The sequence below is a fragment of the Talpa occidentalis genome, unplaced genomic scaffold (assembly GCF_014898055.3).
Source record: "Talpa occidentalis isolate TD23 unplaced genomic scaffold, MPIMG_talOcc4v2.1 talOcc4.17, whole genome shotgun sequence".
NCBI lineage: Eukaryota > Metazoa > Chordata > Mammalia > Eulipotyphla > Talpidae > Talpa > Talpa occidentalis.
In genome coordinates this window covers 36,719,234-36,746,391 of record NW_023601754.1, presented here as the reverse complement: position 1 = coordinate 36,746,391, position 27,158 = coordinate 36,719,234, and the positions used below count along the sequence as shown (strand labels likewise).

At 40.8% G+C, this 27,158-nt stretch overlaps 1 protein-coding gene and 1 long non-coding RNA gene across 3 annotated transcripts in view; one reads left to right on the top strand and one right to left on the bottom strand.

Annotated features, from left to right (window-relative positions):
- The first annotated feature begins 182 nt into the window (after positions 1–182).
- Positions 183–22,811, top strand: LOC119249252 (uncharacterized). 2 transcript variants are annotated; one of them, XR_005126119.2, is made up of 4 exons: positions 183–252; positions 8,801–8,889; positions 10,962–11,027; positions 22,565–22,811. It is a non-coding gene; the product is annotated as an uncharacterized LOC119249252 (long non-coding RNA). The 2 variants fall into 2 exon arrangements; XR_005126118.2 differs by lacking the exon at positions 22,565–22,811 and adding an exon at positions 11,793–12,898.
- CSNK2A2 (casein kinase 2 alpha 2) overlaps positions 9,335–27,158 on the bottom strand; it is a 37,086-nt gene continuing 19,262 nt past the window's right edge. The window contains exons 5-12 of the mRNA XM_037516451.2: positions 24,636–24,695; positions 20,097–20,180; positions 19,253–19,363; positions 18,891–18,992; positions 18,285–18,385; positions 17,381–17,529; positions 15,271–15,364; positions 9,335–9,767 (exon numbers count right to left, since the gene is read on the bottom strand). Of these exons, the coding sequence (XP_037372348.1) occupies positions 15,288–15,364; positions 17,381–17,529; positions 18,285–18,385; positions 18,891–18,992; positions 19,253–19,363; positions 20,097–20,180; positions 24,636–24,695 (684 nt within the window). The 3' untranslated portion in view covers positions 9,335–9,767; positions 15,271–15,287. The remainder of the gene's footprint in view (positions 9,768–15,270; positions 15,365–17,380; positions 17,530–18,284; positions 18,386–18,890; positions 18,993–19,252; positions 19,364–20,096; positions 20,181–24,635; positions 24,696–27,158) is intronic.

The following is a 27,158-nucleotide window of genomic DNA, read 5'->3' as shown; positions in this document are numbered from 1 at the left end:
CCCGCCCTTATTCCCGTCGCCTCGTGGCTAAGAATCCTGTTGCCAAGGGACTATTTTTCCCATCGTCCCAGAGCGGCCTTTAGAGAGCGGAAGGAGACGGCGGGTTAGAGAATGCGTCATTGAGACTGCGTGGTGTCATGGGAACGTGCGGGGGTGGGGCCAGCGGGCGTGGAGACCAGGCCCCGCCCCCTGGGGGGAGGCGTCTCAAGGGCAGAAGGGAAGGCGGACTCGGGAGGTGGCTCTGCTGAACAGGTGTTTATTTACCTGGCGTCTTGTGAATGCCGAATAGATGCTTGTTGGCCAAGGATAGGACAAAGTTAAAGTGAGCTCACCAGTGTTGGGCACTAAGTGTGCTAAGTGCTTCTTCATATGCACCGTTGATTTAATTATTTAGTCTCCATGAATACACCATATTCATTCTCTTAACTTGTGGGATGCAGAGGAAAGAAATACTCTGAGGAAAACGTGTTGCCTTAAATGAATCGTTAGAAAACAAAGGTTGAACATTTAGAAGTAGAAATTGCTGACATCAAACAAAAGAGTTGAGTTGAATCAGCAGCTGATTTTTTTTAATGAGCTAATAGTTAGAGAAATTTTTAAGACTTTGATTATATTTCAAGTGTGAAGGAAATGTGAATGGTGATGACCAGTCAGACATTGATTATCGACCTAAATATTACACTTTGTGCCCAGGGCTGTGTTGGGTATTGTAGCTGACAGAAAAGGAGTTTGCTGCTAACTTCATCATAAAAGCAATTAGTAATAGCTAATGGCAATGGAGCATTTAAGATGTGGCAGACACTGTATTAATTTCCTTAGCCTGTATTAAGTCATTTAATCCTTACAAAAACTGAGGAGACAGTCCAACCAGTTTCCGGACACAGGGAAGTCTTCTAAGAGTAGAAAATTAAAAACTTTTTTTTATGTGAAACTTATTTTTAGATGATTTCTGGACACTCTGTATGCCTGAGATTAGTGAACATTTTATGCCTTGTTATTAAGTTTTTCCTAGGAGAAAAACAAGGATAGAGAAGACATAACATTCAGTGAAATAACTATAGATGAGGACCTTAAACTCAATTGTGTCAGTAGTAACATTAAATGGAAATGAGCTAATATTTATTAGCTATTAGTAATTGAAAGGTTGTTGAGTTTAAGGTCCTTAAATACTATATACAACTTTACCCATTTGACAATATATATAAAATAAATTATTCTCTAGGGGAAAAAGTTACCAACATTGAGACTAGAAGTAGAAAGCCAAATAACCAATAATCATAGAAAAAAGAATAAGGTAGTCATTTATTCCTTCAGGTCTGCATATGATCTGTGAACTTATTTTTCTTCTGGTGAAGATAATAGATTTATTGAGGAAACTGAAAAAGTACATCATGACTCATAATCTCACCATTCAGAAATAATTATGCTTTTGGATATTGTCCCTTCAAATCTTTTTTCCTTTTATTTTTTTTTTTGTTTGATTTTTTTTTTTTTAAGAAGGCCCGTTTATTTTTTTTATTTTTTTTCAGCATTTATTTATTTATTTATTTATACATGCACTGGGTACAGTCAGAAGCGCGGGAGGGTGAGAGAATTCACCAGAGCCAGAGCGGGGAGCAGAGCAGGCAGAAGGACCGAAGTACACTGCTGAGGGGAGCAGCGGGCGGCAGGAGAGGTCTGTGCGCCATGTGGGACCCTCCTCCGGTGGCCGGGGAGCAGCCGGGGATCGAACCGGCGCTGCAGAGGCCGCGGGCAGCTTCGCAACCCAGCGCTCAACCGCTGCGCCACGGGGAGGCCCTGTTTGATGTGTTTTAAACTACAGATGCTGTGCGTCATTGTTGCAGCAAGAGACCATGTAAAGAAGCAAAGAAACAGAAAGGTGAAGCTGACCTTTTCACTCCTCTCTTGTCCTGTACTAGACCTCCATTTCTCTGTCCCTTCCTCTGCTGATGGTCATTCATCTTTCTGTCACCTGAAAGACCTTTTGCATTTGCATCCAGTGGCCAGAATTTCTAGGTCATGACATACGCATATATTTAACATATTTTAATCCAGCCTGCCACTCACAGCATTTTAATTCCTAATAGCTAATAAATATTAGCTCATTTCCATTTAATGTTACTACTGGTACAATTGAGTTAAAGGTCCTCATTATATGTTCGGTCTTTTTCTTGCTCTTTTGTTCCTCTTCTCCAGCCTTCTTTTAGATTAATCTAGGGTTTTACATTAGTCTCTTTTGTAATTATCTTCACTTTTTAGTTATGTCTATTTTGTATTTTATCTTAGTTTATTCTAGAAATTACTATGTGCATTAAACTTATAACATCTACCCTGAATTAGTATTTTACCACCTCATGGCAAAAACCTATGTAATTCCATTTACCACCCCCATCCTTTGTGCTATAGTTATCATATATTTTATTTTTATTGTGTTATAAACCCCATAATACACTTATTACTGATGTTTTAAACAATCAGTAGTCTTAAATTTAAAAAATTTTTCTACCTACCCACATATTTATTTTTATCAGAGCTCTTCATTACTTCCTGTGTATCTGTTCTTCCTTTAAAGATCATTTCTCTTGTGTGAGGCTCTTCCTTAGCATTTCTTGTTGGGTGAATCTGCTGGCAATAAATTTGCTCAGCTTTTATTTGTATGAAAAGGTGTTTATCTTCATTTTTGAAGATCATTGTATCTGGGGATAGAACTCTCAGTTGAAATTTGTTTTTCAGCATTTGAAAGATGCTATCCTATGATCTCTTGATTGCCATTGTTGTTATTGAGAAGCCTGTTTTAATTTCTTTTTTTTTAAGATTTTTTATTTTTTTATGTATATAAGAACTGGGGTACAGGCCAAAGGTGCAAGGGGTGAGAGGACTCACCAGAAAAAGAGTGGGGAACAGAACAGGCAGATCTACCAAAATGCACTGCTGAGGGGAGCAGCGGGAGAGACAGGAGAGGTCTGCTGCTTCATGTGGATAGCTCCCTGGCCGGCCAGAGATCAAATTCATGCTGCAGAAGCCACAGATAGCTTCACAGTGCTTTGCTTAACCCCTTGCGCCACCAGGGAGGTCCCCCATTCTAATTTCTATTATTGTTTCTGTGAACGTATGTGTTTCCCGCTCCTTGCTTGCTTATCAGATGCTTTTCTTTTTCTTTGATTTCAAGCTGCTTGAAAATGACATGCTTAGGTTTTGCCTTTTATTTTCCATTTTTCCTTTTCAAAATCTGCTTGAGATTCACCAGGCTACTTGAATATGTAGGTTAACATTTTTCATCATTTGGGGAAAATTCTTAGTTAATATTTTCTCAAATATCCCAAGGATCATCTCAGAATATTGTTCCGCACCATTCTTTTTATTTTTCACTCTTCCTGAAACTCAAACTTCAGCTATATTAGCAATTTTACCACATACTCTCACATTCCGTTCTTTTAAAAAATTTCTTTGTGTTCAGTTTGAGTAAGTTTGATGACTTAGGTTTTAGATCATCCCTTCTTCTGAATTCATTTTAAGTCTATACATGGAAATCTTAGTTTTCAGTTCTAGAATATCCATTTGCTTGTTTAAAATTTTCAGATAATCAAATATCTCTGGCTTCATTCATTTTGTCCATCTTCCCACTATCATATTTACTATATGTATGTTAAATGAGTAATTATATATTAATTATATGTATAATAAATTCATTTGACATAAATAGCAAATTTGTCTTGCATATATGTATATCAACTATTATATACACTTTATTTCCCAAAAGGACAGCAATGTCTTCACTAATAAACCCACTGAATAGTTAATATTTCTTTGAGGTTCTTTTGTGCCTGAAGAGATCCCCAGCTAAGATGTAATACGTCTTAAATAGTTTGAAAGAATTGTTCTTGCATGCTTGTGCCACTAACAATACACAGCAGGGTTTATTTATTTTTCATATTTAGGTATTGCTTTTTTAAAAGTTTTTTGTTTTTTAATTACTGAAAAGATTCCCATGGTTCCAAAGTGAGAACTATAAATCAATTTCACTCAGACATAGCTAGCTTTTCTTCCTGAACTCTGTACTTTTTTCTTCCTTCATTCTGTGATTAATCATTTTTGTAAATTTTTGCCTCGTGTATATAAAAATTAAAAACACTTGTACAATAAAAGCTTACATAATAGACACCCTTCTGCAACTTGATTTCTTCATATGAGAGTATATCCTGAAGATTACTATCAGTATATTAAAAAACCTAAGTCATTCTTTTCATAGTTGCATTGCACTTCACTGAAGGAATGCCCTATGATTTTATCACTTGGTCCAAATGATGGACATCGGCTTATATTTAATCTTTTCCTATTATAAATATTACTACAACAAATGCCCTGTGCACACATCATCTCATATTTTGACCTGTTTTTAAAAGTAATAAAACAAAAAGAGGGAGTATATCCTAATGAGGCAATAAATTGATTACAATCTGAATAATGAGTGAGGATGATCAATGGATGCAAATCAGTCCATTAAAGATTGCGCAAGAGGCAATCACTCGAGGCACAAACTATTGGATTGTCTTGAGAACTCCATTACCACAAAAGGGGCTTAGTTGGTCAACCTGCAGTTTGGGGTTAACTCAGCCCAGAATTTCTGGCCATGAATGTATCAGGGTCCTGAATTTTTTTTTTTTTCCGATAACTGACTTTATTTATTTTTTTTTAAGATTTATTTATTTATTTATACAAGCACTGGGTACAGTCAGAAGCACGGGAGGGTGAGAGAATTCACCAGAGCCATAGCTGGGGACAGAACAGGCAGAAGGACCGAAGTACACTGCTGAGGGGAGCAGTGGGCAACAGGAGAGGTCTGGGCGCCATGTGGAACCCTCCTCCCGTGGCCGGGGAGCAGCCGGGGATCAAACCAGCACTGCAGAAGCTACTGTCAGCTTCACAACCCAGCACTCAACCGCTGCACCACCGGGGAGGCCCCAGGGTCCTGAATTTAGACAGAGTAAGTCACCTTGGTGATGTAAGTGTCAGAGTATGCAAATTAAGGTAATTAAACCAAACCCTTGATATCAGTAAACAGTGTCAAATTGAGGAAGGTGTTTCTGATTATCGTGATATTTTCTTAAGAGATACGAAAATTAAGATAGCCTTACATATTAGATCTGATATTTTGAATTTAATTTGATGTACAGAATTTGCAATTAGATCTGTAATTTTAATATAAAATATCTAAGAAAATTATACACATGTAAATGATGACTATTTCAAAGACTTTTTGATTAAACCTATGAGTTTAGACTTAGACATCTTAGTATTTGAATACTTAGATTTTTATCAGATTTTAAGTCTTTCCTTTTAGTTATTGGAAGTGTCTGTGTGCATCAAACAGATGAAACATGTAGTTGACTGAAATGTCTAAGGAAACTTGGTTTAACCCATTAGGTTTTGAATTGAGCACTGATCAAAGAGGAAAAAAAGTGTTCACATCTATTGTTTAAAAATGAACAATGATATAAAAATAATTAAAAATGATAATGAATGTCAGAATATGAAAACTTCATTATTTATTTATACAAGCACTGGGTACAGTCAGAAGCGCAGGAAGGTGAGAAAATTCACCAGAGCCAGAGCGGAGAGCAGAACAGGCAGAATGATGAAGTACACTGCTGAGGGGAGCAGCGGGCAGCAGGAGATGTCTGTGCACCATGTGGGAACCTCACCCGGTGGCTGGGGATCGAACTGGCCTGCAGAGGCTGTGGGAAGTTTCACAACCCAGCACTCAACTGCTGCGCCACCACCAGGGAGGCCCTGTAGGTTAATCTTAAAGACACAAGATGAATTCAATTTTTCAATGGATGGTTTAATAACTAAGATCTTACTTAAAACACCAGTAGCTATAAGCATCTTTTCAGTGCACAAAAGCCTTGCTCAGAGGATAAAACCTCGGTGACTGTATCTGTTCACGTCCAAGGGCAGAATCTCAGAGCACCTGGCCTCTGAGGGACGGGGGTCTTGCCGTATACTATAATGCAATTTATTCTCCTTGCTGATGGGGGTGGTGAGATATAGCAATGAGATGAGGAGTTGTACCTCAAGAATCACCCCTTAGCTGGAAGAAAAGATGGAGGGGTGCCCTGATGACAGCTGGCAGATGGAGGCCCCCTTGAACCCCAGCTCCAGTGGTTATATCCAAAGCGCATCAGCCATGATTACATCAGTAAAAGAGCCAAATGGGACTTTACTGGGGCTCTGTCCATTATTGTTATTTTTAAGAATTTATTTTTAAACTTATATACAGTGAAATGTCCTTTTTTTGGTGTACAGTTTTAACAAAGGCACAAAGTCACATAATCATCACCATGTAGGATATAGAACAGATTAATCACCTCCCAGATTTCCTCATGCTACCCCTGTAGTCCAAACTCTCTCCTCCTGCCCCGCCTGTAACCCTTGGCAAAACATGGAACTGTTCTCCATCCCTACAGTTTTGTCTTTTCCAGAATGTCACATAAATTACATCATTCAGTATGTATCGAGTCTGGTTGCTTCTTAGTACATTCTTAACACAATGAGTTTGAGATGCACATTTTAATTGTAGAATATTCTGCAAACAGCTGCTCATCCATTGTGCCACTCAGCCCACTCTGGCCTCTCTTTAAAACGTGGGGAGCCCCTCTGCGCACTTGCTTTTGAAGATTTCCTGCCAGCACTGAAACATATTAAAAGGCAGTCATTTTTCATATTTAAGATAAGCTTTATCCTGTAACTTTCTGGAAAAGATCTTTAGAATATTTTTGAAATTATAAATATTTTGTGATTGTGACTCTTCATTAATATATTTTTTAAAGCAAATGAATTTAATAATTAAGATCACAGGATGAGAAAAACTGCCACTCATTACAAATATTTTAATTTTGCAGCTTTCTTATGTTAGAGTCCATGGCTTTTTAAAAAGTAGGCTCCTAGAAAACTCACAGACCGTGGTGCCTTGCTCCAAGTACCTGACAGAGCCCTCTAAGGATTCCATGATTAAAGGCATCACAATTGTAACGAGTGCCAGCAAGAGAAGGAGGTGGAAGACTGCTTTCTCTGAATCTGAACCATTCCCTTTGTTAAAAAAAAAAAAAATCACATGGCACAATAATTCTTTAAGGTACTATCTCACAAACATTCCTACTATATAAAAACGTGCAATTTTGTTCATTGCAGCAATACTTAAAAAGGCTGGTAAAGCTACCAATAAGGGATTACTTTGCAGCAATACTTATAATAGCTGTTAAATCTATCAATGAAGGATTACCTAAAATGTGGTCCATCGCACAGTGCATTACTATGCAGCCACAAAAAGAGGTGAGGTAGATCTATACATGTTGAAACAGTAAGATTTTGACAAGTGAGATTTCTTTTGCAGGAAAAGAATGTAAGTCTGATTCTATTTCTGTAAAAATAAAAGTCATTATAGTTTTAAAATGTAAATAAATGCATAGGGGAGAGTGGGAAGATCTAGGCCAAATTTCACCATGGTTAGGTCAGAGGAGGAAAGTGTGTGTGTGTGTGTGTTTTGGGGGAGTGGGAGGGTGGCTGTCATTATTTACTTTATGTAATCTGAATTGCTTTACAACGCACCTCCATCACTTTGGTAATCAGGAAAATTCAATAAATATATTACTTCAAGCAACCCAACACAAAGAGAACTATTGCAAGATATGGATTGATGTTCTGAATTTCCAAACACACAGGTAATCTTTAGACTGTTCTTGGGTTAGCAGGTTCCTTGCCCCCTTCTCTAAACATCAAAATAACCAACAAAAACTCCTTCATTCTACACCCAAACACGATCCTACTCAACAGCAATCACCCATAAGAGACAAGAGTATTTGGCATGCCTGAGAGGTTTCTGGAAAACAAGACCTTCCCACTGGGAAGTTAGAGAGAGACTTGGTTGAGAAGAGAGACTGAAGGACAAAGTTAGTGTTTGTGGCATCAGAAGAATTCCCAAACCTATTACTGTGACTCTGCTCCAAAAAGACCCTTCCCGTCTGGAAGGGCCCTCGTGCCAGGAGATCAGCACAGAGGTAATGTGCTATCTTGACGACAAACAACACACATTTGAGGAACCACATCCAAGGAGCTTCCAGGGCAGATATTCATTCTGAGATATCACTCCAGAGATCTGGAAGCAACCAAAAGTTGCAGAACCTTGAGTTAAAAAGGGCCTGACGAGAGAGATCGCTGGAGAACACGAGGCTGCTGAGGGTGCTGGGAAGCACCACGTCCATCCACTTGATGTCCCGTTGGCCTTACAGATAGCAGGCTCTGTGGGCCCTCACATGCGTGCAGTCTCAAGTTTCCACACCTGAGGAGCTGCTCAGACTCGACAGAAGCTGGTCGAAGGAACACCGTGACAGGGTGGCCTTGAAGGACCTCTCTGCTTTCCCCCCCATACTTGCTTCAAAAACTGAACGTCGGCACCTGGGTTCCCAGAGTCACCTGTTCAGGACAAGCAGCAGAGAAAACAGAGAAGGAAGTTGTGCAGATCTGTGGATTTTGTGGAGAACCGGCAGGCGCCCCATCCAGCTGCCTGAGCAAAGGCATTTGCCCATCACTTCTGCTCTCTACAGGCAGTGAGAGGTCACCAGCAGCAAGGCTGGGCAGCCATCAGATTGCTGCTGCTTTCACCTCCCCCTGGGAGGGGAGAGCTGAGGGAGCCAGCAAAGGCGCATGTGCATAATTTTTTTTTTTCATTTAACAAATACAATTGGCACTTCAATTCCAACCTCTTTCACATCTGAGAGAGCCACTTTTCCTTCCTGCTCAGGGGAGCTGCAGAATGCACTCAGAAGCAACCCTCCGGGCTGTTCCCAAGACCCCAGTTCCTTCCCTGCTGCAGACCCAAGCATCTCTAAGGTAAGACACTTTCCAGAAGGGAGCATGTGGGATGGGGGGGAGGGCTGAATTGGAAGGTGGGATGAAATTTGGAGACAAGAGCGTAAGGAAAGCAAAGACGGAACTAAGGCATCTACCTTCCTAAGTTCACTAGAGGTGACATTCAGCTACCACCTGAGTCATCGGGGCACTCACCTGCTTTGGAGGGAGGGATCAGGACAGAGCCTGGCTCCCCCAGCTCACAGGTCTACTTGCATCATCTGCTCTTTTCCCCTTCCCAGGAAGAGTTCACTCCAGACCTCTTCGACTTCTCACCTCTGTAAAGATGATCCTTAAAATCAGCCCTTCTCACCTCTGGGACGTTCCCTGCTTTGCTCCTTCTAGAACCTACCAGGAATGCACTCCTGTTTTAGTCCTCTGTGGTCTCAGTTCATGGCCCCTTCCATACTGAAAACTCTCCATACACTTCTTTTAAAACCTTTTATTCAATAATATATACTTTTAAAATTATAATATGTAACTGCCCGTCATGCCATATATTGCCTCCGTTCCCCTGCTGTGGCGTTGGTGTCGTCTGCCCAAAATCAGGCTGCCGCGGGAGAAGTCAAGGGCGCGGGGGAGCAATAGTAACCAGCAACCATTTTGCATACCCTTCACATTTCCCATGCTTTCTGGGTCAAGAGGAAGTCAACAGGAAGCCAAAGGCGTGTGAACCTTTTACATTCGGAAGCGAGGTTTGATATACGGTGGTGGGTTGCCCTTCAGTTGGTCTAGTTCGTGTTCGCCAAACCTGCCACCGTTTTGTGTCTGCTCACGGGACGTGATCTCTCTACACACGTTAAGACGTTTGATTTGGTTCTTGTTCTGCTTATGAAAAAGTGGGAGGAACCGCAACAGACCTGGGGAGAGATGGGAGGAGGGGAAAGATGGCATTAATCAATCTGACCGGGAGCGAGGACAGACCTCCACTTCCGTGTGGCTCCCTTCTCTTGCAGTGTTGAGAAGAGCTTGCCTTCCCCATGCCACTTTGTGGAAAACCTACTAAGGACTGACTTGGTGGTTTCAGGTTTCAAATGGGACTCTCTTCCTCTTCTGATCACCATTGAACAGAGGCAGTTTTGGGCACCGCTATCTATGCAAGCAAGGGGAACACTCTGGACGTGTTTGACCAAGAGGTCTCCCCCTGAGAGGCCTTAGAAGGACAAAAGGTTCTTGACGGTTCAGTGCGAGCCAAGTTACAAGTTGATCAGGCAGGCTCTAGATCCCCATCAGATCTGACCTGATTTACTGAGGGTGTCTTGGGGGCTAAGAATCAGGTGACTTAGTATTTGTACAGGAAAAGGGTCAAACCCACCAATACTCAGAGCAAAAAAGAGCTCCTGGGAAGCTGTTGTCTAGCGTGGCCCGAGAATGTTTCTCCCTCCATGTCCAGTAGGGTGAAATGGGTGGTTAGATGCAACAGAATCCTAGAAGCAGGTTCTTGTAGAAGAGTACTATACCACCGAGAGGACCACACACCTGGGAAGCTGTCCCACAGAACATTTTGGGGAAGATGCTACTCCTTAGCGTTTGAGAAAGGCTGCACGGGCCATGAGAAATTTAAACACATCAGCAACTCCTTTCCAGGACCCAACTCCACAGAGGGGTCAAAAGAAATCATGCTAATCATTAAGACACCACTGTCTGCCAAAGAGGTCTAAGCCCGCTGGGTATTGCAACTGGGGCAGGGGTGGGGAGTGGTATCTTCACAAAGGCAGGATGCTCTGCCACCAAGCATTGCATGATAGTTAAGGTCGTGCAATCAAGTGGGTCAAACCCAAGAGGCAGGAGTGGTGTAATCCAGAAGCACAAGAATCACCCCCCATCACGTTAGTCCCACTCTTCTGTCAAAGCAGTCTTCATATCGAGGTGATTAGTTGCAACCGCCACACCTTTGAAGGTCAAGGTCTACCCCTCCTCTCCCCCAAGACAGGAAAATACAAGTTTAAGGTCCTCATAGCAGTGGCTTGTCTCCCGTTTGGGAAGGCTGGTGATTATCGACATTTTTATTTATGAAAACAGGATTTAACATGGCATTTTTCTTTTTGTCTAAGGGCAGCAGCACGTAAGTCATACATCAGTTATCCAGAGATACACAGAGGTGGCCAACTGTGTCAGAAGTAAGTAGTCATTTGTAAAAGATCACAACCCAGGCAGTGTTACTTTTCTGACAACAGAAGGAAACGGTCGGCTCCATGGTTCTTGATGACTTATCCAAGCTTCCCAGTGGGTGTCAGATTTGTCCCAACCTCTCAGTCACCATTTACAGCAAGAAAAGCCAGCAAGTGAAAAACGGTTAATTTATTGATTCAATGAAAGTTTTGTTTTTTTAAAACAATCCCCAATACATGCAGTTCAGGATTAAGTATCACATTTGCAGCACATCGTTGAGTCTCTACACAAATGTACCACCTGTGTCACCCCACTGTGTCACTTTCTCCAGCCTCCATGATACCTGGTTGGGGCCGTGTTCATTATATCCAGAAAGCTCAAAAGCATGTTATTTATCACTGATTTTCTTAGCCAGATGTTTCACCTTCTCCCCCCCCCACCCTTCCACCCTGGGGATAATTTTTAAAGGCAGGACATTATTCAGTCTTAATTTATTAAGCTCACTGACAAACTTGTGTGCTTGTGTGGACCCTGCTTGTTTTCAGGTTTTATCTTTCAATGACCTCGACTCTGATTAGTTATTATCCACTCCTTTTTTATTTGTAGGAGAAAAGTTTGCTTTTTTCCTGTGGGTGCTCATGCAGTAACGCGGGTTTCTAAATGAATCATTTAATCTGAACTGGCATTAAAGGATACTGTTTATTGGGCTTTCTTAGATCCATTGCAATGCATTTATAAAAATTCTTCCCACTGTTGCTTGTGTCCCCAAATAGTTTGGATTCCATCCTCATCAATGCAGCACCTGGGAGAACCTAAGTCATTTCCCTGAGTAGGCGCAGACTGAGACCGCCAGCTCCCTGGGACTCAGCATCTGCCTTGAGAGCACCACCTTTCAGTCCTGCTGGACCAATGCAGGGAGCAGTGCCCACTCCAAAATATTTACTCGGTGCCCCTCAAGCAGCAACATTCCTCCAAGTACTACCTTTAGACATTTCTTTTTTATTGGCTCCTTTTAACAGCTCCCTCTCTCCCAGCTTCTCTCCCAGTCCCCAAAGTTTACAAGCTCTTCTGTCTTCTCTAATCAGTCTGAGTATACCCCTTCCTTCTCTGCAAGGGAATTTGCTTTGGGCTTTGTGAGTTTCTGATGCGCTACAGACTACCTGTTAGGAGACCCAGGTGAGTGGTACTTTAGTGCCTCACTGAGCCAACACTGGCACTCCTCTAGTTGATGAGAAGACAATAATGCTGGTTGGCATCATACACTTGATGGCTTCTCCCACCCAGCACCTACCAAGGGGAGCATGCCAGCTGACATGACCCAGGGGAGAGTGAATCGCAAGCAAACCACAGAGAAAATATTACTTAGTGCTTCATCAGTTCTGCTCTCAGCATGGGATTTATTGGCTGAAGCAAAACCCTGTAGTTATATGCTCACTGGTGGCCAATAAATGATGATCAGCATTTGGCATAGGAACCTTTTATTCTCACCATACCAGGTCTATGTTTTTGAACATAGGCAGTACCTGAGATGATAGTGTAACACTACCCTGTTCCCCACACTTTTTTGCTTTTCTTTAGGAAATAGTTGAGTCCTTATCATAGGCACTTTTAACCTGTTATAAGGTAATGAAGCAAACACAATGTCTAATGAAAATCACTGAGATGAATTTAAAAATATGCTAACAGAAAAGGATACTGGGTGGGTGTATCTACCAGTTTAGTTTAAGTCTGACTCCCACTCCTACACACACATTCTCTCACCCCTTTCTTTTGGAACTAAGACCATCTCCTTACCCAGGTAACTACTGTAAAATCTTGGGGAAGTCAGGTATTATCTGGACACAAAATAGTTTTGAAGAGAAAAGGTCTCAACTGGACGCACTTCAGTCTGGGAAAGAACTACTACTTAGAAAGGAGCGAGCACTTTAAACTGAGTTATACTGTATGTCTAAGGCATGAAGAGAGGTAAAAAATAGAGTTGGTGGAAAGTAAACTGTATGAATGAAAAAAAAAAATTACTCCTATGTCAAAGCTGCAGTTACAGAACCCAAGGACAGGCAGATTAGCTGTGTTTGCACCTACTGATTGATGATCAAAGGAGAGGCAGAAGTAAATCACCTGATTTTCTCCTCCAGATGCTTTCATCGCCTCTGGGGGACCCAAGGGAAAGTAATGGGGCTACTATTTCATTCAGAACTTCCAGTAGACTCCCCCTGCCTAGTAAAGACAGGCCACTTAAAAAAAAAAATAGGTGGGGCAGGAAGAGGATTAGGCAACAGATGAGGAGGCAGAGGTAGGGGAGCAGGAAAGACACATAGTGGCACATCTCCCTGATAATAACCAACAGTTCAGTGTTGCCTAGAAGGGCACGTTAAAAGGCTTTTTTGATAATCCCAAACACTGGGTTTTGCTGCCTGACACAGCCACATAGGTTCAGCTGAGAGTTCACATCTTGTCTTTGATTTTCAGGTAGAACAAATGTATATGTTAATATACAGAATGTGCAACACAGGCAGATAGTATTGGTATGAGAACCTTAACTGAATGCATTTCCTGGCTTTGGGATCTATTTTCAATCTGTATGCTGAATTCTTAGCATAGAGTTTTATTTGCATTATAAGTTCCCAGAGACCAAACGACAAAAATAGAATCTACATTTAGAGATAGGACCTATTACCAATACCAGTATGCTTTTATTGGAATATGGAATGTAAACAGATGTTTTCAAACAAACAATCTAACCTTATAAAAATGTATGGCATTATTAAATAATTAATAAAGAAATCCTACATGTGACGTGGACACCTCTAGCTCTAGCCTAGGTGTGTGAAGTCCCCACAGCTGTGACACGGCTCTGCAGCTGGGGGGAGGGTGGGGGGACTGCTTGCAAACTGCATTGGTGACAAATCCCCAAAATGAAATCAGCCCTATTTAAAAAAAAAAAAACAAAAAAACAAAAACCCAAAATCTAGCTTCCTTTGCTAGTGTGGATAGCACAATGGGTCCTAAGCTTTGACACTAGTTCCAGGAGCTCCACTTCCTTTCCCAAGCCAAGTATGCTGATGTCTGCAGTCACGTGGGTTGTCGGGCAGCGCCGCCCAGACAACGCCAGTCCCTGCAAGTGAGAAAGACATACCTTGGCCGTCACATTCATGTATTACCTATCAGAGCTTAAAAGTGCAGATTACCCTGATTACAGTGGGAAATAAATGGGGATTAAAAAAGAGGCAAAAAGGGGGAGGGGAGTACATTTTTTTCACCCAGCAAGTCTTTACTAACAGATTGTAAGAGGACCATTTTCTCCCTCCCTGACCTGCCTGAACACTGACTTTCCAGCTTTAATTATGGCCGTGAAGAAAAAGAAAGTTTCTGAGAGGTGCGTTAATAAAACAGGTGCACACACAGGGATGTGCTGGGAAATGGTGAGGTTTTCCTAACAAGGCTGTCAAAAAAAAAAAAAAAAAAAGGCAAAGCTACACACACAAAAAATAGTAACAAGATTTTATGATTAGGCAAATCAACAAAGGCTACAGTGAGCTCTTAGCAGTCAAGCACTTAACGTCACGCTTTCGATGAGACCGATGGACCTGTTCATGGCATCACAAGGTTTCAGGGGATGCCTCCTGATAGCAAAGGGGACTCCTGTGAGAGTGACTGCGGTTGCTCCCAAATGAAAACACTTAGAAGAAAACTGCAGGGATGAGGTACATTTCCTAGAGCTCATGTCATAAAAAAATACATAAAACATGAATTTGTAAAAGAGCTTAAAAAAAAAAAAATACTGTCACTGTTTTAATATCTCCTTTTCATAAATGAGGCTGGTGTGTCAGTATATTCTGCTGACGTTTTGCTAAAACTTGAGCCTGAATCTCACCAAAGGAAACCCAGACCACAGTGGAATAGATAGGAAGTCAGATATTCAGAGCTTGTTGACTTAACGGGTCAATTCAACAGTGTTCTCTCCTGTTAAATAAAGGTGAATGTACAACAACTCCGAGTCTCTCATCTCCCATGCATTCCAAAGGGAGAGTTCCCTCAGATCCTGAACTATGTGCATCATCAGGCTGCCAGACGGCAGCTCCCTGTAGACTAGTACTGGGGAGTTTCTTTCTTTTTGACAGACTTTTAGGTCTTTACTCTTCGTTGCATTGAGAAGGAATGACTAGAATTTCTTTTTATCACACTGTAGTTTTCCTTCAAGATTTGTGTTTGGTTGGTTGGTTTTATTGGCAAGCATCAATGCCGCATTACCCGTCGCTTTCCAGTCTTCATCGGGCTGCCGTGAGACCACTGGGAAGCACAGTGTTATCTGCACAAGGCTGGGACTGCTCCTTCACCACAGGGTCTGCAACAAAACAGGATGAAAGTCAGAGAACTCAGGGCTGGCCAGTGTGGGGAAGAGAATCATGATAAGTCCAACCCTGCCACAGGGACACAAAGAGACTGACTGGAAAGCAAGGGTCAGGAGGACAACAGAAAATATAGAATTACAGTTGTAGAGAAACTAAACACGGTAACTTCCTCAGAGTACAAGCTCAACTACTGAGACTCGTGGAAAGAGAGGTACAGAAACACTAATTTCCCATCACTCAGAATTTCTACTAGCTTTTTACATGTGTCATTTTCCTTGAATACGAACATATCCAACCTCCGATTTTTCAAGGCATTGTAAGCGCAATAATAAGTGCTTTGGAGGAGAGTGTGAATAAATAGGGCTACTAGAAGACCTATCAAGTTTAAGCAACAGCAGTTAAAAAATGTTTTAATAGAAGTATGATGTGTATTCAGAAATATAGACAGATCATGAATGACACATCATAAACACCATATATAAACACTAGCTGGTGGGAATGTACACTCTCGGAAAAGCAGCCTGGACCTACCTTAAAAAACAAAAAAAAAAAGGAAATACCACGTGATCCAGAGATCCCACTTTTGGTATCTATCTGAAGAATATGAAGCCATCAACTCAAAAAACTGTACATGCCATAACGTTCACTGCAGCATTATTTACAATAGTTAGGATTTGATAACAACCTAAGTGCCCAATGGTAGAAGGATCAGTGGTACATCCACTATGGAATACTATTCAGCTACAAGGACAGATTTACAGCAAAAGTTGAAGGAGTTTAAGGGACAAACTAACAAAGTAAGACAGGAAGATACAGACAAATATTGAATGATATCACCTATATAAAATAAGAAATCAAAGTAGATCAACTGAGTATGCAAAAGAATCATAAACTAGCAGATATTGATAACCAAAATGTGGTTTCTGAGGCTAGAAGGGGAAGTAAGGAGGTAGAAAGGATCAAAGGGATGGGTGGTAGGATGGGAAAAAAAATACAGAGATACAGAAATAGATGCAGATGGACGGTCTGTTGGTTCTTTTTCTTTGGAAAACCCTAACTAATGCATATCTTATGGCCAGGAAAAAATAAATAAGGCAATATTCTTAATCTAACCCAAAGGGTGAAAACAGTTTTCAGTTTTCTATGCCGGAAACTGGGAAGAGGACATCTGAGTTGCACTGATCTGAGATCTGGAAGGTAGGCCCTTTTAAGTCTGCTGTCTACTAATGCTAATGGGCTGGAACAGTCAAGACCACATAATAATGTATTCTGGTAAAATTTAATTCATCTCCAGAGAGGGGAAAGGGAGAAGGAATAGAGCGCACACTGTTCAAGATTCAGCTAGGCTGAAAATTGTCACCTCAATTCATAATGGACTAAGACAGGTCACAACACTGGAGATAGGATCTGCATATTTTCAGTCTCCTCTGTGACTTCTCTAAATCATCTCAAATTGTTAATAGGAGGAAATTTATTTGAGACAAACTTTATCAGTAGAGAGAAGTGTATGCCTGCAAATATATGGTACATATTCAGTTCTAAGTGAAACTTAAGAAGTCATCAATTCAGATAGGATTTTAATGAAGTCTTCCCTACTTACCTTTCCTCAAACTTCTTTTATTTCTATCTTTTAAAATATACTGTGTTGACCGTATTACTTTTAACTACTTTTTTTTTTTTTTTTTGGTGGGAGGAATCCTCTTTGATTATGTTTCCACACAAATGTACAGATTTGAAAACTAATTTTAGATACCTGTGATCAATCAACTGAGGGCCATGGGGAAGGGGAAACAGACCAGACTCAAGCCAGCCATGTGGTGAACAAACAAAACTGCTGGGGATCAAAAACAGATCAGCAAAGCTGTCTCGATCTTCTAGAACCAATGAGGCCAAATTCCAAGGACAATTCAGTCCAAATACCTAGAATTCTCTAGTCTGGCCTCAAAGATAAAAGGCAGTAAGTTTTTCCCTTTAATAATCAGTCCTAGAAACAGTCCCTGGAGACTCACAGAAGTAGGGGTGCTCCATGGCCTCTTTGGCAGTCAGTCTCTGTTGATGGTCATATCGCAGAAGTTTGTCCAAAAGATCTAGGGCCTCAGGACTGACAAGGTGTCTGTTCTCACTATGGATAAAGTTTTCCCAGCGTTTTCGTGAATGTCTGAGAAGAAAAGGGAAGCGTTAGTATTTGGATACTAAGTTCCACAACAATTCCTACTTATGAAGACTAAAGTCAAGAAGACTCATTCTTATTGGTAGCTGCCCCAACTTCTCATGATTATGATCATAATGACATGAAATTGACATATAAAATTAGGTAAAACTTCCACATCTGACTTAGAATTGGTGGAATCACCTTAGATTACTTTTCATGTCTCAGGCATCAATTTTAGTCAGTTCTGGGTGTGGCATGAGGTGACTTTTTACTGGCCAGCAGATATAATTAGTGCTAGCTTCAGAAAAATGGAGGTTCCAGAAAATACTTTTTGAAAATCATCAACACATTTACTTTTCAGTATTATCAAACTATCTCTGAAAATGTGCCTTAAAATTTGCTTCTTTACAGAAAACCCACTATACAGAATAAGAATTATAAAATCTCTTACTCGAAGAAGAATCACAACTTCCTAAGATTATTTCCTGTTAAAATAAGCATATGTTGTAGCAGAAAGCATTTTTCTTTAACATTATGATTTTGTTTTCTATTTCCTATTGATAGATAAGTTATTCTCTTGGATAAGTAACTGATAAGGAAATATACAAGTAACAATGTCCAAAGAACTCAAAATTAGTTAACAAAATACACACAGAATGAGAAAGGATATTTCAATTTTGGTGTCATCAGAAAGGTGGCAAGGCCTTTAGAAAGTGACTTCAGCTAACCTTTCCACTTCTTTTTCTTTCTCTCTTACTTACTGTCCCAGGATATCGTTGAAGTGTGGATCTAGGTCTATGTGATATTTCTTCAGATACCCATACAGCTCATCTGTACCCAGAACCTTGGCAATGCGAACAAGCTGAAACACAAAACAAACTGACCAAATCACTGAGCACAGAACTCACAGCACGTGGTGAGGATGATGCACCAAGCCACCTGACTTCCAAATCACTAAACTCCAGGAACCAGATACAGATCTGGGCCAGACAGACTGTACACCTACAGACATGAAGTTCACAGGAATGCAAATTTCCAAACTGCCTTTAAGATGGTAACACAATTTATGGCAATAATCTAAAATCTGACATCCACAATCTAATGATTAGAAACTAGTTTTATTAGACATGGGAATGCCTGACTTCTTCACAGACTCAGGTTGAAAGTGGGTATACACAGTATAATCTGTCTGTCTTTGGGGAACCTAGCTAGCAATATCAAGAAAATTTGTGAAATTCTTTATCCCAAAAGAAGTTTCTATGTAGAGACTAAGTGATGCTTTTCGGCTCAAGGACAGCATCCCTATCAAAGGATGCTATCCTTTGGCATCTGTCCCCACATGTAAGAGTCACATGGTGTTTGCTCACCTGGTCATAGTTGTCCTGTCCGTGGAAGAAGGGTTCCTTTCGAAAGATCATGCTCGCTAACATACAGCCCAAACTCCACATGTCCAAGCTATAATCATACATCTGAGGAAATACAGAGTGTCAGTTAAAGGTATAACAAATGCATTTCTCTGAGCCAAATTTCTAGCCTTCAGTTGTTCCCTGCAGGTATTTTAGAACTCAAAGTGGGGAAGAAAAAAAAAAAAAAAAAGCTGAGGAAAAACTGAGTTATTGTCGTCTTAGGGTGAAATAAAGACTAGGTTTTAAATGTACCCCAATTAACTAAAGGGCAAATCCTAAGAAAAGCTCTAAGGAAATACATGAAGAATCCAGAGGCACTTTACCTGGTAGTCCACAAGAAGCTCCGGTCCCTTGAAGTATCTCGAGGCTACACGTACATTGTACTCCTGAGCAGGGTGATAGAACTCGGCCAGACCCCAGTCTATCAGTCGCAGCTACAAACACAACAGAATAAGACACGTGAAAGGAGTGTTCACAGATGCTGGTGCCTTAGATAACACACATTAGAGAACTATTTGATCACATAAAACATGTGAGCAAGTGCTAAAAAACTACACTTTCAGCAACTACATATGAGTTCTAAAGGGAGCACTTAGAATCTTTTCTTTTTTCCCAATTTAAGTTATCCTGGTTTATCATGCTCTCTAGATCAGCAGAGCTTAAGCTTTATGCCACTTACATGTGTAATACACTACCCCATCAGCAACAGTTTTCAGTGTAAGGAGGGCTGGGGACATATACCCCACTCCAGGAATGAAGCACTCTAACTCTTTGTTAACTTACTACTATTTCACTCATTTTCTCACCAATTAGAGACAAACAGAATTGGATTTCAAAAATAGGAGGGACCCCAGTGTACTATTAAGACCAGGCAGACTGGTCTGAGGGTCATTAAGAAGTAGAAACTCAGCTGAAGTTTCTATCTTGAGGTTCTCCAGAAACCATGACCAAATTAAACAAGTTACTAGGGCTCAGCTACCTACTTTCCTTGTGTACTGTGCTTATGTAAAGTAGAAACCAACTCTGGAGACGGGGAAGTAACAGTAACACAAGTCCGCCAAAGAAAACAGGCAGCACGGGTCTCCAGAAACTACAGTACAGGCCAGCACTATGATCTACCTTAAGCCTTCCAATGAAAGGCTTGCTGCTACCTGGCTGTAATGGTACCTTTTTCTGTTGGTGATCTATCATGACATTGTGAGGTTTCACATCCCTGTGCATGATTCCTTTGCTGTGGCAGTAATCCAGAGCCTATTAGATAAGAAAGCATAGAGAAAAGTAAACAAACCCTTTACCACCCCCCAATGCAAGCATATTCTATGTTTGTGACAGCCTGACTCGAATATGGTCTCCCGAAGGGGTGGCTTACTCTCAGTAAAAAAAGAAAAAACAAGGCACCCCTTGTTTTCTGTGTCTAGTAGGGCTGGTAGCTGGTAGACAAGGAGCTATGGAGGGAATAAAGAGCTATAATGAAGGAACCTTAAAAGGAGGAGCTGACACACTTTAGACACTCCTCTCCGACATGTAGTAGACACCAATTTATTAGCCACCTGCTTTCATCCATTTGTTAGTCTAATTTGATGTGCTTAAAACCACATCTGGGGGGCCTCCCTGGTGGTGCAAGGGGTTAAGATGCAACCTATGAAGCTCACTGCAGCCACTATAGCACAAGTTTGATGCCCGGCCAGGGAGGTGACCCACATGGCGCAGGACTTCTCCTGACTCGCCTGGTGCTCCCCTCAGCAGTGTATTTCAGTCGATCTGCCTGTTCTGTTCCCCCACTCTGTCTCTGGTGAATCCTCTCATCCCCCAAAACTCTGGCCTGTACCCCAGTTCTTGTATGTATAAAAAAAATCTTAAAAGGAAAAAAAAACACATCTGGGAACATCACCAGAGTCCTCTCAGAGTGGTTCAAATGACAGGCAAGAGTCCCACAAAGACACGAAGAATGATATCCGATGTATCTTTTAACGTGGCTCTTCTTAAGTAAATGCGCCCTGTGGGTTCTCTAGATTAACAAGCATTCTGAATATTAGTATTTTCTTTAAGAACCATCCTTGGGCCAGTTAACCTTTAAGCATTTTAACTGTTTTATTACCCAAAGAGAGGAAACTCCTTATTTAAGATAACTGATAAGCAGGTAAGATTTTTTTAAGTATACAAAAACCTTTTAGTTAATTTCTAGACCTGTGCAACTATGACCAAAATTTAGTTTTAGAAAGTTTCCATTACCTTAAGAATGTCTCTTAAACTTGCCTGCAGTTAATTACCACTGTCACCTCCACCCTACCACCTTCTCTCCTCCTCAGCACTAATCTGCTGTCTGTTGCTACAGATTGGCCTTTTTTTTGGACATTCATAGACAATAAGACACAAAATGTACTGAATGTAATATAACTTCTTGCACTCAGCTTCTTTCTGAGATTCATCCATGTTGCTTTTTTCTTGCTGAGTAGTATTCCATTATAGACGAACATTTGGGTTGTTTCTACTTTTTGGCTACTATGAATAATGCTGCAATGAACATTTATATACAAGTCTTTGAGAGCGCATGTATTTTCATTTCTCTTGGGTAGATTCCTGAGGATACAGTGCTGGCTTGTATTTAAGTTCACATTTATTTCACATTAAACTTTTAAAGTTATGCCTATTTCCAAAATGACTATGCCTTTTTACATTCCTAGTGATGTATGAGGACTCTTTTCTCTATATACTTGCCAACCTCTCACCATCGATTTTTCACTATGGCCATTCTAGAGGATCTGAAATACTATCTTATGGTTTTGAGTTGTATTTCCCTAAAGAGTGATCAAGCTGACCATCTTTTTGTGTGCTTATGGCCATCCTTTATCTTCTTTGCACAAATGTTGATTCAAATATTGGTTTTCTGAGAGAGATTAGGATTTCTCAACCTCACCATCATTGACATTTTGGATCAGATAATTCTTTGGTTAGCAGAACTCCTGGCATCTACCCACCAAGATGCCAGTAGCAACTGTGACAACCAGAAATGGTTCCAGTCACTGCCAAATGTCTCCTGGAGGACAAAGCTGACCTGGCTATAAACCACTGGACTAGAGCAGCCATATGATCATAAAAGGCACCTCTTTACATGACAGGGACACATTAAAAAAAGAGAATCATCCCCAGGGTCAACATTCACCAGAACAAGAATATACAGTGTATGATGCTTTTTATATGAAGGTCAAAAGCAAGCAAAAGTAGCTGTGGTGGAAGAGGTGAAAATTTAATCTTTGTTGGGTGGGGGGATGACGACAATGTTGAAGGGCCACAGGGGAATCTTTTGGGGTAATTATAACATTCTTTATTAGCCCTGTCCAACAGAACTTTGTGAAATAAAAAATACTCAATAACTACACTGTCCAATATGGTAGCCACTAGCTAATGATGCCAGAGCACTTGAAATGTTGTGAGACTAAGAAACTGCATTTTAAATCTTTCTTAATTTAAATAGTTCTCTGTGGGCAGCAGCTATTCTACTGGAAAGCATAGTTCTGTGTGGATCTCGGTAAAGGTTTCACTTACGTAAAATCCAAAAAACTGTACACTTACAATGTGTTCACTTTGTTTATAAGTTCTACTTCAATTTATTTTTCCTCTGTTTTGTCTTACAGAAGTTGTAGCAAGATTCCACAGCACCTATGTGGTAGTGCCTTATGAAATGAGGGCTCCTGAGGATAGGCCTCCCTGAATCTGAATCAGGAGACCGGTTCTGTACAAAACCTCCATGAGTCACCCAGCAATCACCAGTCCTCAGTCTCAGTTTCTTCTACGTTTTCAATGAGGTGTTTCTTCCTTCCCACCCCCACTTCTTTTTCCATAAAGTTTAGCAAGTGTTGATGCTATTTTGCTCCGTCTTTACCAAAAGGAATAAACCAATTAAGGTATTATTCACAATACCTGGGATGTGAAAAATACCCGATGAAAGGCAAAGGCTGAACTAATACAGTAAGGGAATTAATTCCTTTGCCAAATTCACTAGTCAGACTCCCTCTGGAGCTACTGACATACTTTTAAATTCCTTTGGGAATTATTTCAGTTTTAAAATCTGGTCCAGTTTCTGACCATTAAGCATGAAAGACGCTTTTCAGGTTTTATCTGGAGTTCTAAGCCTCATTAGCAGAAGGTATGCTTTGAACATCTCTATGCCACCTCTGGAAAGCAGAGAGGAGGTCAACCACTGAGTCCCACCTGAAAGGCCAGCCTGTGAAAACCCGCATCATTGAGATGCCTCTACCTGATTCAAGGGCAACTGCTAGGTTACAGATCTTTACCTTTGGTGTCCGGCCAAAACCTTAATGACTTACTTAAAAAACAAACAAAAAATCACCAATTATGAGATTTGCTTTGTAGCTCTCATTGGGTGAGTGCCTAGGATTTTCTGGAAAGTACCTCCAGGAAAGGCACTAATTGGCACTGCAAACCTCATCCCCACCCACCAAGGTCTTCAACTTTAATTTGGAGAGAGCATGGAGAAGGTAGGGTAAATCAAGTTCTACCTTTTTCATCTTTTGGATCTTACTGACCCATCAGACTTAAAGTGAATCCTTAAATTCACTACCTAGGCTCTCTCTAATAACATGTGGTTTGTGCAACCAAACCATGTGTTATGAAGAAAACACATTCACTCCATAAAGCTACTTTCTTTAAATCCCAGTTCCCTAAAGCTTAGCCTTAATTTATCTTGGTCCTTTTATGGAACTGTTCACAATCCCATCAATAGTCTATCTTTACAATATTCCCTCAGTAATGCCAACATCTTAGTCATCTCTAAGAATCTCTTCTTTCAGAAATTCTTAATTGAAATCCATAGCACTGCCCGCCCTCCAAAAAAACTATATGACACTGCATATTATACATGCATTTTGAGGTGGCACTCAAAGCTTTTATTATATTCTTAGTGATTCTTGATCCTAAAAAGCTTAGGAAGCATTGGTCTACTCTACTTTATAAACCTTTTTACTTAAATGTTTACCTAGACAAACTAAAAAAGACCAATCCTCCACTAAGCAGTGATGCTTCAGAATTTCAGTCTTGGGATTTCAGACTTACAAAAGTTAATAGGTAGATCTACTTTTCCTGCATGTCCAAGTTAACTAGCCAGAACTAGAGGGATAAGCTAGTGGGTAGACTGTCTACTCATGAGAACGGGATTAGGAGAAATTTGCAAAAGGACAGCTGCAAATGCCTGCCATTTCTGTATGCGTGTCAGTCCATAATGTGACTTCAATTCTCTGTCCACCAAGAGCTTCTACCCCACCACCTGCATTTAGATTTGGCGACACGATCTGTTTTGGTCAAAAGGGCAGTAGCAAACACGATACAAGCAGAAGCATGAAAAGTGCTTGCACACACTGAGTGCTTGTACACACTCGTGCTCCTAAGACTCTGAGACCACTATGGGAAGTGTCCCAGACTAACTTCCTGGAGAAGAGAACACAGCTATTCCAGCTGCCATTTCAGGTAAGTGAAAGCCCATTCTGGACCATGCTGCCCTAGTCAAGCTGACCCAGACCAAAAGACTGCCCCAGCTAACCCACGGAATTTTGAGAAATAAATCATTTGAAGATAAAAACCTCCCTAAATTCTTTGGGTATTAAGAAATATTCTGCCTGAGTCTTTGTCCTCTCAAAAACTTCTCTAATAAATAAGCCTGAGAAATCACTGTTTATAAATGCCACTTACTTTAAGTAGTTCATACATATAAAACCGGATATCAAAGTCTGTCAGAATCTGGTAAAGTTGCTGAAAACAGAGTTCAGAAAACAGAAAGTTAGTCTCGTTGCATCCTGTAAGCAAAAGGCAGTCATTATACATATACATATTGTTTAAACACTATACTTAGTGTTTAAATCACTAAAGAACCCAGGCCTTTTTACGACCTGATCTAGAACAAATGGGGACAAGACTAACGACTATAGTGTAATACTTCAGTGTTTGGAAGGGAAAAAAAAAATAAAGAATTCTAAGGGAAAAAACATTTAAGTCAACTTGAACCTTCAAAAACTTTTTTAATGCTCCATGATTTCAAGCCCACTATTATATTATTATGGAGTCCAAGTTGCCCAACTGTCCTCAGGCCAACTGCACTTCAAACTAACCAGCCCCACTGCAGTATTACATGCAGCTTTATTGAGATGAGTTCTGAGAGGACAGCAAAACCTGAACTGCATTAGCCCATGTGGGTAAAACAGTAGTAAGGAAGTCGGCCTGTTCATGAAAGAAACAAGGAAAATGAACTGTTAGAGTTTTGGAGATGGTAAGAAGCTTGAAACATTTATACACTTCATTTTTTCCAAAACCAATTCCAGGCTGGGAAAATAGAACACTTCACAGGCAACAATAGATGGAACTTTAGGGTAAAGAAAATAGTAGTGGAATGAGATGCTAAAAAAGAAAAGAAAAAAAAAAGGAACAGGCAGTGGAACTGAAAATGACTGCCAGCGAAATTCACACAAATGAAAGAAAATTTAAAAAATTTATAAGAGGCAGAATATCACTTACACATTCGGTTCATTAAAACCATCATAAACTCTTGGCAGAACTAGAACTATACTATTTTTTTAAATAAATCTTATTTATTTTTAAGATTTATTTATACATACATACATACATACATACATACATACATACATACATACATACAGGCACTGGGTATATCAGAAGCGCAGGAGGGTGAGAGAACTCACCAGAGCCAGAGCAGGGAGCAGAACAGGCAGAGTGACAAAGTACACTGCTGAGGGGAGCAGCAGGCGGCAGGAGAGGTCTGCGCGCCATGTGGGACCCTCGCCCGGCAGCCGGGGATTGAACCGGCACTGCAGAGGCTGCGGGCAGCTTCGCAGCCCAGCCCTCAACCGCTGCACCATCGGGGAGGCCCTATACTATTATTTTTGATAACCAATTCCAAGTAAATCTTCCCCCCCATCAATCCAATCAACACTTTCTAAAATGTTAATCATCACACCTTTATTAACTTATTTCATTCCTTCCTTTATGGGAAGATTCGCACAGTATAGAGAATCTCCCCAAGGAGCATACAACACCACTTGTGTCTGTGCAAAAGGGGGTATGTAAAACTACATGTTCACATTTCTTTGTATCTACCAGGAATGATATAAAAGAGATTAGTAAAAAATGGTTCATGTATAAGTGTGTGCAGGGGATGGGGGTGGTGGTGGTGGATAGCGAGGACACAGAAGAACACTTTTCACTTCATGCCTAATCTTATACTTTTGATCCATGTAATATACATGTTCAAAAATGACAAATTTGCCAATAATCAAACCTTATACAAATTTAAAAGAAGACTGGGACTTAGTTTCTTTCTGAAATGTCCTCTTTCAAGTTATTTCTCCCTTCAGTTCAGAATGTCTGGTTTCATCAAGCTCAGACAGTGGCCAGCTCAGGGCACTATGGAGAACGAAAGCACACAGAACAGAGGCCACACTGGAGGTGCCTTGGATCTGTTCCACCACCGGGGGCTGACCCTGGTTGGCAATGAACCACATTCAGGCACAAAGGTACAAATATGCCAACACTTCTCAGGAAAGATCGATCACATAAAGCCAAGCTGTTTGTTTTCCCCCAGCTCTGCATAGCAGGAAGGCCTTTCAGCTAGCACACGAACAACCTGTGTGTACAGCCAAAGATACCATCTCTTTGGACATCAAATCAGCTTCTCCTCTGAGAGTTAACAAAATCACTCCTAGAGACTCTGCCAAGTCAAACCTCAAGTCAGTAAATAGACCATGAAAGTGAAAGGAGCATTTTCTTCTAACCCTCAGACGGCTGCAGTATTTTATTTCCAGAAAACCAATATGGGCCATTTTATTATCTGGACTTTTTCTCATATAGTGTGGTATCTGTACCAAGCAGCTGTGTATGTTTAACATCTGTAATGTTTAACCACCTGCGCCTAATATTCAGGACTCACCAGGGTCCACAGTCTGGTCTCCAACTCCCACAGCTGTCTCCAGGCAGTCCCCTCGGAGATATCCCTCCAACCATATAAGCCCGTGTCTGCCACCTCCCTTCTTCCTTCTCCAATGTCCCTGCCTTCCTCCCAAACCTGGAATACCCTGCCCCTGCCCCTTAAGAGTCAAACCCTATCTTAGAGCCACAGAGCTCTTTCTCTGAACCCCCACACTGTTTATTGTCCATTTGGAAACTGACAGCAGCAGGGACCCCAGGGTTAACATTCCTTACTCA